Raw genomic sequence first — 14,529 nt, 5'->3', positions numbered from 1 at the left:
AACTAAAAGCTTCATTCTTCAGCAGCACAGAGATTCCATGGGAAGCCTCTCAGTGTGACAAGTGGAAATCACTTAGGAAAAGAAAAGCCATCTCCAAAGAGAAAAGTGGTAATGTACCCCGGTAGGCTATGCCTATTATGCTTGGTTATGCTAAGTAATTCCATCTGAACTGAATATCACCATTCCCAATGGAGTTATGACATCTCTTGCTAAAGATGACAAGCAGAATCACACTATTGTAGTAGGAATATCACTGTAAACGTTTGGGGCCATTACTGTTAACTCAATAACACAGTGCATACTGTGAACTTACACATTCTCTATATCGTTTGAAGGGTTTTGCAGACACAAAACATTCATCTTATGACTGTATCATAAAATATATAGGAGTTCCCATCATGGCTCAGCGGTTAACAAATCTGACTAGCATCCTTGAGGATGCAGGTTCAATCCCTGGCCTCGCTCAGTGGGTTAAGGATCTGGCGTTGCTGTGAGCTGTGGTGTAGGTCGCAGATGAGGCTTGGATCCTGCATTGCTACAGCTGTGGTATAGGCCAGCAGCTACAGCTCCGATTGGACCCCCTAACCTGGGAACCTCCATATGCCACGGGCGCAGCCCTAAAAAAAAAGGTATAAATGTTAGAACTGAGATTAATCATCAGTTTCCAGTAGACTAAAGATGCTATTCCTAGCCCCTTTCAGGGTACAATGAGACCCATGAAAGAAGCAGAAGCTACAACCCCTTCTCCCAAGTTGTTTTGGATACAAGTAAGTACATAAACCATTTGGGAAATGTGTCTGCATGGGAACTATGGTTTACAATTCTACCGAAAGTATGTAGGATTTCAGGATTGGAGAAAGACAAGTGTTGGGGAGCAAATGATTAATTAGAAGAGACTTCACAGAGAAGATAAGCTTCCATGTTCTTAAAGGATATTTGGAGGAGGGATGACTGAGAGGAGCCCGAGGATTTTTAGAGCAGTGAAAATACTCTGTAAGATGTTAATACTGGTAAAGACACGTCATTATCCATTTCCAAACCCATAGAATGTACAATACCAAAGGTGGACCCTAAGGTAGACTCCAGGCCTTGGGTGATTGTGATGGGTCTCTGCATGTTCATCAGTTGTAACAAATATACCACCTAGTGGGGGATGGTGATAATATGGGAGGTTATAGTAGAGTGTGGGCAGAGGGTAGAGGAGAAATCACCATACCTTCCTCTCAATTTTGCTGTGATCCCAAAACTGCTATAAAAATGAAGTTTTTAATAAAAAAAGGAAAAAAAGAAACATTGACTAGTATATGAGCAAAGTATAGGATAGATAGAACAAGGACAAACACAGGGTCCTGAATTTTCCTAAAGACCCCCAATGTCTGTCTTATAGTAGTCTTATGGTGGAAGGAATACAAAGAAACCTAAGGGGGAAAGCACTGGTATGGCGACAGTATTTGAGGTTGTATGTGTGAGTGTTTGGGTCAGGGATAGGGAGGCAGCAGACTACCTGATTGGATGGGAAAGCTCATGTTGAGGGACATGGAACAAGCTTCAACAGCTGCAGGGGGCGGGGGACTGTTAATAACCAGCTTTTACAGACCAGTCTGATCAATTCAGATTTCAATCTGATAGGACTTAGAGACTTCTTGTAAATTCCTAAGCACCAGCATGACATGATCAGGGAAACTAGAGAAAAGAGTCTGGTAGCAATTATCTACTGACCTTCTGCTCCCCAACCCTCATACTTGTTCAATGATACAGGCTTGCTCTCCCCTCCAAATCCTACCATCATCCTAGGAGGTTTCGACATTCACAGCCAACATCCCAGCTTTACCATTCCTTGACCTCATTCATTCTAATTGCCCTCACTTCCACTCCAGAACCACACCCAAGATGGTGCATTAGTTAAACTGCACTCCATAGAAAACGTAAGTGCAAAAACCCAGCTTCAAGTCTCCAGCCCCCTCTGGCCATCCTCCCATGGACCTACCCGTTCCTCCTGCTGTCGCATCCTTGCTGGGCACCATCTCACCACTACACTCTACTTTATTTCACTTCTATCCTTCCACTGCTCCCCCGGGACAGCTGCAACCCTTGATCCAGTGCTGTAATGTTGACCTCCTCCTAGACACCCAGGCTTCTAAACAGGCAGGTGCTGTTGCAAACACAGATCTCTGCCTGCTGAATCCTCAACGCGGCTCACTCATGTTCCTATTTGACCACAATCTCCTTCACCAACATCCCCTCAGTAGCAATACAGCATGTCTACTTTTATCCTGAGGTCATTGCTTGGCCCCAGGCTTCTCATTTTCAGCAGAACAGAACTTTGTCTTTTCCTTGCTGAGAAAGCTGAGGCTTTGGGGAGATCTCCAACTGCCCAGCCTTCCTCGACAAATGTTATATTCATCCCCACTCATTCTTTCTCCTCTTTGTCACAGGGGATGAAGGCTCTCCCTCTTTTTCAAGGGCAAACTCAAGGTCAGCCCCCAAACCATACCTTTGACTCCCTCCCTCCTGCCTCCTTTGAGACTTTGTTTCATCAAAAATCCTTGACCTTTCCTATATCTTTGACCCTGTTGTTTTTAGGTCCTTATCATACTTTTAATCCATAAAGACGGTAAAGTCTCTTTCACCACTAAAAATGCTCTCTTCACCTGAGTTTCCCTCTTTTTCCCATCCTATCCTTCTCATCCTTCATATGTAAAGTTCTCCAAATAATATCTATACTGACTAAGTGCAGTGATTACAACAGCCCGAGAAAGTAGGAAGTATACAGATGGAGTAAACTGGGGCCGAGAGTCAACACTTATAAGGTCACCTACCAAGCCTTTGGGGTTCTAAACCCGTCCCTGTAAAACCTGGCACTCAAGTCATGCTGTTTACTACTCCCATGTTTTATGTAAAGCGCCAAAGTAGAGAAAAGCAACACGGTGATCAAAGCAGGTCAACAAATTTGTACTAAGGGCATAGTCTGTGCCAGACAAATTGTTTACTGCTAGGCTGAAGACAAGGGAAATTTTATTTCTTTGGCTGTGTCTAGCAAGAGAGAAGGAAGGAAGAGGGAAGGAGGGAGAAAGGCAGAAAATCTGATTAATTGAGTCTTAGCAAGACAAAAAAAGATCTTCTAAGTTCCCAGATTTTTACTAAAACACGTTACTCTATTTCTTTAACCTCCCTTCACCTCTCAAACCACTGAATTACACAGCAGGCTGACACTCACTCTAACTGCACTGGCAGATGTTCCCAATGACGTGCAGATTCACAAACCCAGCAAACACCCTTCAGTTACATAGAATGGAGACTTTCTGCTGATTGGACTGATGCACCCTCTCTCTCCTTCTGGACAGTCTTGGCTCCCTTGGCCTTTTGCATCCTCACACCTACTGACTGTTTTCCAATTTGTGGGCTCCATATAGTGGTGCGGTTTTACCTCCTCCAAACACTTCTCCAAGGAAGACAGGTTATTCACTGAGGAGCATGACCCATATTTTCTACCATTTTCCACCCAGTATGTGTTCGATTCTGCTCAAGTTGGTCCCTATGTTCCTCCTTGCCTGTCCAAAATCTACCAGTTCTTCAAGGTCCAATTCTTTCCTTCACTCATGTCCTGAGTTTTCCATAATCTTTCTCACCTTTGAACTCCCCCATTGTTTGCATGGCAGCTACCCTATAAAATACTCATTCCTACTCATTCTCATCTGTCCTATTAGATGGTGAGCTCTTTCTTCATGATTGCTATAATACCCAGTGCCTAAGACTATGCTTGGCACATAGTAGGAACCCATCAAATTTTGGCTACAATTGTTATTACTCATATTTGCATTTTTCAGACCTCCAGCACAGCAATGTTTCTTAAATATTCTAAGACTAATCAGTTTAGAATTAATTAATTAGGGAGTTCCATTCGAAGCTCAGAGGTTAACGAACCAGAATAGGATTCATGAGGATGAGGGTTCGATCCCTGGCTTTGCTCATTGGGTTAAGGGTCTGGTATTGTCATGAGCTGTAGTTTAGGTCCCAGACGTGGCTCAGATCCCAAGTTGCTGTGGCTGTGGTGTAGGCTGGCAGCTGTAGCTCTGATTGACCCCTAGCTGGGAGCTTCCATATGCCACAGGTCTGGCCCTGAAAAAAAAAATAATAATAATTAATTAATGCCCAAAGAATGAATAAATTTTCTTGCTGAGAAACAAGAGGGGATAGAGAGGTCATCTACAGTAAGTAGTAAAAAAGTTAAGTAACAAGCAAACAAGCAAAACTACTTAATATTAAAGAAAACTGGCCAGGAGCCCCAAAAGGAGAGACTAGAGAAAACTTCTGTCAATCCTCAGACATATCATCTATTTCATAAATTATCTTTGAAATAAAAAAGCTTTTTCTGCCAGTCACCCAGATGAAGGTAGATTTCTCAGTGTGTGGGTGGTATTTCCCCTGACTCAGCCTGGTGACCACCAAAGCCAAATGGTGGTGCATTGTTTAGTGACATTATCTAGATTTCTCTGAGCCTCCTTATGTACAGGTAGAAGAGAACTAACTTATAAGGGCAAAGGGGAGGAGTTCCTTTTGTGGCTTAGCAGGTTACGAACCCGACTAGTATCCATGAGGATACAGGTTCGATTCTTGGCCTCAATCAGGGAGTTAAGGATCCAGTGTTGCCACAAGCTGTGGTGTAGGTTGCAGATGTGGCTTGGATCTGTTGGATGCAGCTCCGATTTGACGCCTAGCCTGGGAACTTCCATGTGGCATGGGTGTGGCCCGTAAAAAGGAAGAAAAAAAAAGTGGAAAGGAGAAAATGGTGAAACTCAGAGACTGGTTTTTCTAATATTATATTTCAGTGGATCTACCAAGGGAATTTACTATATGAAAGAGCTACATATTTTTTAGCTTCAAGAAAAAGAATTAATTAGTATCCTGTTTTTTGAATTATCCTACAATAATATCCGTCTGCCAAGTATTCTTTATTATGGTTTTTTGATGTGTGGAACATTTCCTTTGAACTTTCGTTGTTTTTAGTACAGCCAAATTGACTGGCCTTTTTAAAGTGCTATTTTTGGACAAAGACAAGGGGAAATTAATCATGATGCCCAAGTGATGGTCTGGGTGTACTATTTTATATTATTTTCAGTTTAGTCTGGGAAATATGTAACCCGTTTTTCACCCAGAGAGTAAAAACATTCCAATTTATTAGAAAGTACTTGTTCTGGGTGGCCAACGACAGAAGTGCAGTAATGGAAACCAAGCCAGTTGCCTCCGTGCCGGCCATGCCAGCCAGTCACTGTGCTGAAATAACAAGCTTGCATCTGCTAAGGTGTGGCTGAAAAGCCTGGAAGATGGCCCTCTCCAAGACAAGGGGCATGATATCCCCAGTTCCAGACAAGACTCCTTAAAATGCAAAAATCCCTGGGAAGGGCCACTCGGTTTCTAATGCATGTCCATTAAAAGGGTACAGTTTAAGAGCTCACTGGACACCTGGACTGGCACACACACACACCAAACCCCAGCAGATTTGCAAATTTTGCAGAGTCCATACTAACAAAAAAGGTCATTTTGTCTATAACATGGGTTCAACAAATTCCCATAGAGCTATACCACACATTCCAAAAGTAGTCGACCACGGGGGGACCAGCAAACACAGAGAATTGTCTATAGTGCCCCAAACCCTGGATATGGAGATGGAGAGAATGGGAGAGATCAAAAGGAGACTGAGGAAGAAGAATTTGGCATGGAAAGCCTGAGCGAGCCTCCATTTCCTCTTCTCGGTCTGTTTCCTACAGGCAGATCTGATCTTGGTCTCTTCTCCCAGTATCATAAGCCTCTTTTTCAGTTGTCACCCTACTTGTGACTAGCAGTTCCAGTCCCCTCCCGTCCCCGCCCCCGCTCAGCCTAGCCCTCATAGCTAGTGCACAGGAAGCCCCCACCCAGGGTTGCGGGGTGGTGAGCCCTTGCCCTCCTTCCTGCCTTCCCCACTTTTATCACTAACCAAATCACACCAAATGCCGAGGCCCAGATCATGTTCTACCTCCTTGATGAGGAAAAAAACCTTCTTCAATTTCTGTTATCTAAAAAAGTCTCATCTTTTCAGAAAATGGCTTTGGCCCCAGTGTTCACAGAGTGAGTCTACCTGAAAGAAATTCTGGAGATGAAAGAATAAACCTACAGGCCCTAGAGCCCACCCTTGCACAGCCCCAGGGTGTAAGTGCTCTAATGGGAGGGATGCTGTGGACGGAGAGAGGGGGAACTGGATCTAGAGCAGAGATTAACTAAGTTGCTGTACCTCCTTAGGCAAGTCACATAACTTGTCTGGGGGTTGGTGTCATACTTGTGGCATAAAGGAGGTGGACAGACACCTCAGAGCTGCTAGGCAGCCCAAATATGCCATGGAAGCTTGGAGCAGCACTTCCAGAGAAGGGTGCTTGTGTCATTCACAGACAGTCCCTAAAAGCGGGGTAAAAGGTGGCCTTTGAAGGTCTGGGGACAATTTAACTAAATGTTCACAAAGGTGAGACTGAATAGTGTATAGGCCTGAGGTGAGGGTACCTCAGTTCTTTGTCTTTCTTCTCAGCACCAGATCTTTAAATAGACTTTTTTGCCTTGTCTCTAGGGTGGCAGACCTAGCACATGGCTGTCACTTGTCACCAGCCCACTCACGTTTGCTAATGCCGACTGCTTCCCACTCTTAACTGCAACACACACCCCATTCTGTGACAGCTCTAAATATACAAACACTCTCGTTTTTTAACAAATCTAGTATTGCAAACTCTGCATTTACAGGTACATATACTTATGTCTCTGCGTGTGAAACTGAAACTGATGGATTATTTTCTCTGCAAATGAAATGACCATGGAATTCCTTACAATATCAGGTCCTTCATTTCTCTTTTCCTTCACTGCCTCCCCTACAAATATCTTACACGTTTCCCTTATTTATTGCTGCTCAGGAATTCATATATCTTGTAAGGTAAAGCATTCCTAAAGATTAAGAGAGAACAAAATGCATTTCTTTGGAAACTTCTGGCTAATTTCTTTAATGGCCGGGGGCGGGGGGCTTATATTTTACATAACTGGGCTCTGGAAACACATCTGGCAACACTATGAACATAAAAGCCAGATGAATCTTAAATACTGTTCAGAGTCACCAGAACATAACAGCCTTCCAAAGAAATTAGAGTCTGGAAGAGCCATGGGTTTCACACAAGCCATTACGCCTGGAAAGAAGTGAACTGATGACACTGCTTTGTGACGATGTCTAAGGTCACTGTTGTACCTTCCCCTTGGATGGATAGCTGTAGGCTAGGGGCAGCTTAACAAGCTGGAGTAATGGAAGTTCCTGCGATGGTACAGGCTGCACCTGGGGCCAAGTTTCAACCCCTGGACTGGGAAATTTCACATGAGGCAGTTGCAGCCAAAAAAAAAAAAAAATTGTTGGACTAATATATTCTACTTCCTTACATAATAAATGTTAATAAAACAATAACCACATTTCTGGCAGTGGTGAAGTTATTTTTAGTAATGGTAGTGCTCTGGAAAAATTTCTTCTTTTGCAAAGGTGATTTTTCGCAGCCCATAAATGGTAAGCTCAGTCATGCGTGCTGGTTTTTAAGTTGAATTTTGTGTGCTTTCTATTTCTCTTTACCCCCAGGGGTTTCCTTATCTGCATGCACACACAAATTAAAACAGGAACAGATCAGATCACCCTAGTTTAGGGTAGGTTGCAAATAATATGTGTGATGTTAACAGCCCCAAACAAAGGTTTCATCAGATTCAATTGTTAGTATTCCCCTAGAGACATATGCAAGCTAAAAACCTCACAAAACCAAAAAGGAAAACAGCAGCCTCACTCTGAAGTGATCCTCTCCTCAAAAAAAGAAAAAAAAAGTAATTGTTTTCCCACTTCCAGAAATACAATTGTCCGGGGCTCAGAAACTCTGAAGAATCACAACTCCCTCTTGGATCCTTAAAAACATTCTCTTAATGGGGGACCTGGCAGCTATAGACAGTTGGTGAGGATGGGCAAGCATCAGGAGGCCTAAGATGAGATCTGGACAACCCATTACCCCTCAGGGCATATTTCCTCAATATAAATTATACATAATGATATCCATATTTTTATTGAGATCAGATGAGATAATAGACTTGAAAATGCTTTGTGAAAGTATTGGGTCATCACAATACAGTGTTCTGCTCTTTTGAATGCATCTCAAATTCTATGATGTTGCAGAAAATTAAAGCTGAAAGTCATCAAAAATGAGAAAAGAGTAAGACTGATTTATTTATTTATTTTGGCTGGGCCTGTGGCATGTAGAACCTCCTGGGCCAGGGATGGAACTCACACCACAGCAGTGACCTGGGTGACAGCAGTGACAAGTTCAGATCCTTAACCTGCTGAGCCACCAGGGAACTCACAGGTAAGACTGGTTTAAATGAGGCCTCTTTCTCTTCCCTTCTCTTCCTCTTTCTTGCTATCTCTTAATCTCTCTTTTATTCTACCTTCCAGGTAAAAAGCAAAAGTAATACATGATCTTATCTCTGCCTTCTAATAATCATGACTTTTCTACAATTTGTAACCAGTCAATGGCTAAATTAGATAACTTCATTGATTTCCTACTACAAAGTATAGAAACCTCTGTTAAATTATTACCAAAATCATGTTATGAAGAAATTTTCTGCTTCTAGAGAAGCTTAAAGTTGGAATCAGCATCTATTCTTTCAATCATTCATTCAACAAATACATATTCAGTGCATATTTGTGCCAGACATTAGGGATTTAGCAATGAGCAAGAAAAGTATAGTCCCTTTCCCCATGAAGTTCACAAACCAGTGAGGGAGACAGGTTCATAGTCTGTCTTTTTTTTTTCCCCCACCTTTTTTTAGGGTCATACCCTTGGCATATGGAAGTTCCCAGGCTAGGGGTGGAATCAGAGCTGTAGCTGCCAGGCACAGCCATGGCCACAGCCACAGCCACAGCAATGCCAGATCCGAGCCACATCTTTAGCTTACACCACAGCTCACAGCAATGCCGGATCCTTAACCCACTGAGCGAGGCCAGGGATCAAACCCGCTTCCTCATAGATACTAGTCGGGTTCATTACCACTGAGCCACAATGGGAACTCCTTAGTCCCTCGTTTTATAGCTTCAGTGTAGATCCACAATAACTGAGAAAACTGGACTCTACCTGCAACTCCCCTTCCATTATACTGAGCAGCTGGATGAGGTCTTCTTTGGACAACTCCAAGGATTTCTTATTCTTTCGTTCACTGTCTCCAGATGGTTTTAGGTGTCGTTTGACAGTTCCTGAAGCCATGACATCATCCTCCTTTCTATTTGATTTGTTCTTCTTTTTTGTATCTTCTGAGAGACTTTTACCATCAACATTGCTGATGATGGAGGACTTGGGGCAGGAGCCATGCCCATTGGATGGACTTTCTCCACCCTGGTTTTGGGATCTCATTCCCACCTGCAACACAAAGATAAGATGTTTTTACCACCAACGAAGGTATTTTCTAAGTTCTTAGAAATTAATAGCAGCTTTACAACATCACCAAGAAAGAAAAAAATTAAAGATCAGTCTCAAGTTAATGTCCTTATAATTGTAATGCATGTGTCGTTAAAAACTTCAGGAAAATACTTTGTCAGTCTTCAGGAAAAAGTGAAAATGTGATTCTAAGCTGACAAATATCTCAAGCCAAGGTCAAGGTCAGCATCAGCAGCGCCAGGTCCTGTGGATGCTGTGGATCTTTGATACAATTGTGCTAAGAATGGCACTTTGCCTTTGCAGTCTTCCTCCCTCAAAACATTATCCAAGTCTAATACTGAGAAAAACATCAGGCAGATCCTGGCTGAGAGACACTCTCAAAATGCCTGACCAGGAATTGTTAAAACAATTGAGGTCATCAAAAACAAGGAAAATTTGAATAACCCTCACAGCCAAGAGGAGGCTAAGAACACATGACAACTAAATGCAATGTGGCATCTGGGATGGATCGTGGAACAGGAAAAATGACAGGGAAAAATGAGGAAATATGAATAAAGTATGTGCTTTAGTTGATGATAGCATATTAATATAGGTTTATTAACTATAACCAATGTACCATACTAATGTAAGGTGTTAATTATAAAGGAGACTGGATGTGGGGTGCACGGAAACCCCCAGTATTATCTTTACAATAATCTGTGAATCTAAAGCTTTTGTCAAATAAATTCATTTTTTTAAGTGATTCTAAATGGTCTATCAGAAAATCCAGACCTCAAACCCAGCCAGGAACAAGCTGGAAGTCACAATGTGCAGAAAAAGCCAGATAGAGAGTGGGTGGGGTAGGCTTGAAATGGGTAGAGAAAAAGGGAAAAGCCAAGGGAAAGGGGTGGAGAATTTTTAGTGATGCAGAATTCTATTTTTCCATAGTCTCTTTTTCAAAATCAGGAGGTTTTTTTTTTTTATGTCAGTCATTTACAGTAATAAGAATAAGAGCAAAAAGAATTGGAAGAAAACAGATCGATTTCAAAATCAAAATTTTTAAAGATATTTTGAAGTAAAATAAAGAGACAAACAGCAGTTAACTTGGCCCTGGGGGAGCGCATTTGAGTTGTTTCCTGTTGAATGCTTTACAGAGTCTTTGTCAGTCTTTGAGCAAGAGAACATACTAACAGGTATGTTACAAACAAACAGACTAAACTCAGAGGTTAGGCTTCAAAGTTCATGGAAGATAGTGCTAAAATCCTGAGGGCTGTACTACGAATTTGCCTAAACCTTTAAATATAGTAACTTAGCACATGGGCTTATTTAAAACTCAAGCTATAAATAGTCCTTCCTTTCAACAGCTAAGCAGCAAGATTTTCATTTTTCATTCCAGATAAAATACAGAGACTTGTTTTCTGAAAGTAAATTTCCTTTATGAGCCCAACCACAGTTAAGAAACCAAGGAAAAGCATTTCAAAACACTAAGTTTATAATAGAAAAATGAATACAGTGTGATGTTTCCTTTCAGATAGTGAACATTTAATTCTTCTAACAAATTTTTTTTTTGGTCTCTTTTTTTTGGCCACACCCTCAACATATGGAAGTTCCCAGGGTTGGGGTCGAATCGGAGCACCACAGCTCAAGGCAAAGACAGATCCTTAACCCATTGAGCAAGGTCAGGGATCAAATCTGATTCCTCATGGATGCTAGCTGAGTTCATTACCGCTGAGCCACAACAGAAACTCCTAAGAAATCTTGCTATCAACATTCGTACTCCTTTTTTGAACTGAACTCTTGCAACTAAATAGACGCTTTTGTGCGTGTGTGAACTTTCTATAGCACACTAATTTTGAATGCTATAAATGGAAGAAGTGGTCCTCAACATTAGCATCCTGTTTTCTGGTTCACTCAGTGATTAGTCCTTGAAATTTTAGAGCATCTTTTGTGCTTCCCTGGTGAATGAAAAATAGATATTTCTTTGTAATGGAAGTCAGAGCACTTTAGAGCAGACCTACTGTATTTCAGCACTGCATATCTGTTGGCAGGGTGGGCTGACTTAAGCCCCAAGATAAAAAATAAATAAAATAAAATAAAATAAAATAAAATAAAATAAAATAAAATAAAATAAAATAAAATAAAATAAAATAAAATAGGAGTTCCCGTCGTGGCGCAGTGGTTAATGAATCCGACTAGGAACCATGCGGTTGCGGATTTGATCCCTGGCCTTGCTCAGTGGGTTAAGGATCTGGCGTTGCTGTGAGCTGTAGTAGGTTGCAGACGCGGCTTGAATCTTGCGTTGCTGGGCTATGGTATAGGCCGGTGGCTACAGCTCATTCAACCACTAGCCTGGGAACTTCCATATGTTGCAGAAAGCAGCCCTAGAAAAGGAAAAAAGACAATATATATATATGTATATATATAATAAAATAAAATATGTAATGAATAGAAAATTTTGAATGGGATCATAATATACCACCCCAAAATATGCCTCTTTGGCATATTGATTATTTTAAGCTGATAATTTTTAAGAAACAGCAGATGCCTGTGAAGCCCTGAATCCACTGTGGATATTACCCTTTTGTAAAAATATTTGCATTTATAAGGGAAATCTCCATTTGTAAGGGAGTCTCTCTCTGATGTACCAGAAAGAGAAAGATCACTGTAAATGTCTAAAAACTCATATCAATGCAGAAGGCAAGGATTTAACCCCTCTTTGCTATGCTTCCCTCATTTACTCTGCTATCCTAGTAACCTCTCATAAGCGGCTCCAACACTCAACATCTTTTGTCTTTAGCAGAAGCTGGTATTTAAGGTGATGGCTTGGGCCATTTCAGAGAATTACTTGATTTTCCTGGGTCTCTCCTACATATACCAGAGATATGCATATTTTTAAACTTGTTTGTTTTTCTGTTTGTTAATTTGTCTTTTTATAACAAGGATATATTAGCCCAGAACTTTAGAAGGGTAAGGGAAAGATTATTTTTCCTCCCTTACAGTTTCAAATTCAACTCTTGACCTGTTACACATCAGAAATAAGGCACAGTGGCTTCCCAAATTGAATTGCAACTCCCAATGACCCCATACCACAAGTGAATTTCTTTTATCTAAAACAATTTTATCTGTAAGCTCTTAAGTCTCTTCAGGATGGTACATCAAATATTGATTTGACAACTTCAATTTAGATCATGTGCTAATGGAATTTCCAGGCAATATTTCCCAAGGGAAGTAAGGTGGTAATGTTTTAAACTTAATCACACACAGCATTTGTATTTGACTCTAGCATGTTCTTGTGTCTTATTTCCCTGGATTTTCTGTGTCTTTCATAGGATCTACATCTTTAAGACATTTGTCAAATAAGACAAATGCATAGCTATCTATATATTACATGCACTTAACCAATTATATTTGAAAACATACAGAAAGCAGCATTTACTTAGTACCAATTCTATATTTAGTTCTTTCTAAAAATTTCAGTCTAATATTGAAATCAAGTAGGATCCTACAGGTCCTCCCAGCCACACAGGCCCCTCCAAGTTCCCCATTTCTTGTTTGTAGAAAAATGCTTTAGTCTCCTAGGCTTTTCGTGAATTCCAAAGAACAGGCTCAAGCAGTTACCAGTTAGAGAAGTGAGGGAACACAGAAGCAGAGGAAAAGCAGTCAAGCAAGAAAAATAATGAGAGCCTAAACTATAGTTCAGTTAGCAAACAGGGTTCTAGCTCTTCCTCAAGGGTATACTTAACAATCTAATGTTGATCTTTGAGTTTTTCTGTAGGAACTAAGACCCCCACCCAGGTGGAGGGTGATGACTACATAATGATCACAAGAATGGAGACCCCAGAATGGCTGGAATCAGAAGGTTGATGATTAAGGTTCCTATAATACCAGCTTATCACCTCACCACAAACCATCTGGAAGAAGGTCATGCACCCTGCAACCCTTACCCCAAATGTTGCCTTGAGAAAACCTTCCCTGAAAGCCATCGGGGAGTTTGGTTCCTTTGAACATGAACCACCCATTCTCCTTGCTGGGCCCTGAGATAAACACTGTACCTTCTTTCACCACAATCCAGTGTTAGTAGATTGGCTTTTCTGTGTCATGGGCAAACGGACTCAAGTTGAGTGTGGTAACGATATGAATATTTTTAGATAAAACTTTTATAGTATTACTAGCTTTTATAGAATTAACAGAATTACATTAATTAATGAACATTAACTAGAAAATGAATTAATTAGTTGCAGGATTAATTACTTTTACAGAAAAAACACATATTTTAAAATAATCTAATTGTTATATCTCACTCATCAGGTTGAAAGCTTGAGTTCTCTGTTCTCTTTCTCATGAATTCACTTTAGATGATGGAAAAATCTCACCTGCTAGACCTGTGATGTTAATTTTGTCTTAGCAAGTATATTTTTCTCTGTGACACTGACAGTTCACACTAATTCCTTTTACTTTGACATGCATGTTTTAGGATTTGGGTCCTTTCCTGGTGATCCAAATAGGCCTTTTATCTTTGACTACACAACAAAGCCTGCAATCAGCACCTGTTCTATCTCAGAATTGCAAAAGTACTCAGAGATGGCAGACTAGTCAAGAAATGTTTTAGGAAGGAATTGGACAACATGTAAGAGGGAGAAAAACATAATTTCTCAAAAGTATAACCAAGTCTACCATCAATACTATTTACTTAAACCACCTCATTCTACTTAGTAGCAGAAAGTAACCAGATAAGAACAGACTTTCACGTATTGAGGTTGGAGATAGATGGGCTCCAGGATAGGCATTTGCAACTAGCCTCTTGCTTACGTTTCCTGAGGTAAGAGATAGGTAGAGCTCTGGAATAAACATTTATATATAGCATATATAAACATTATAGATAGCCACCTATCTATACTCCAAGTTAGAAATAACAGGCACAAAGCAAATAAATTGGTACTTGTCTTCTGTGACTTTGTTAAACCAATGGTAATGACAGGATCAAAAAAGGGAGCTGAGCCCTGCTTGGGCAAAAGACCAAGTCACATACTTCCCATCCTCAGCATCAGAGACACCCCAACTACACATGACTCTGGGTCAGAAA

At 40.9% G+C, this 14,529-nt stretch overlaps 1 protein-coding gene across 3 annotated transcripts in view; it reads right to left on the bottom strand.

Annotated features, from left to right (window-relative positions):
* FILIP1 (filamin A interacting protein 1) overlaps positions 1-14,529 on the bottom strand; it is a 206,741-nt gene that overhangs the window by 105,104 nt on the left and 87,108 nt on the right. For all 3 annotated transcript variants that reach the window (XM_047763740.1, XM_047763735.1, XM_047763725.1), the window contains exon 2: positions 9,168-9,449. In XM_047763740.1, the coding sequence (XP_047619696.1) occupies positions 9,168-9,443 (276 nt within the window). In that variant the 5' untranslated portion in view covers positions 9,444-9,449. The remainder of the gene's footprint in view (positions 1-9,167; positions 9,450-14,529) is intronic.

The sequence above is a fragment of the Phacochoerus africanus genome, chromosome 2, assembly GCF_016906955.1.
Source record: "Phacochoerus africanus isolate WHEZ1 chromosome 2, ROS_Pafr_v1, whole genome shotgun sequence".
Classification (NCBI taxonomy): domain Eukaryota; kingdom Metazoa; phylum Chordata; class Mammalia; order Artiodactyla; family Suidae; genus Phacochoerus; species Phacochoerus africanus.
The sequence above is the reverse complement of the archived record's forward strand: the minus strand, read 5'-3'. Positions and strand labels throughout refer to the sequence as shown.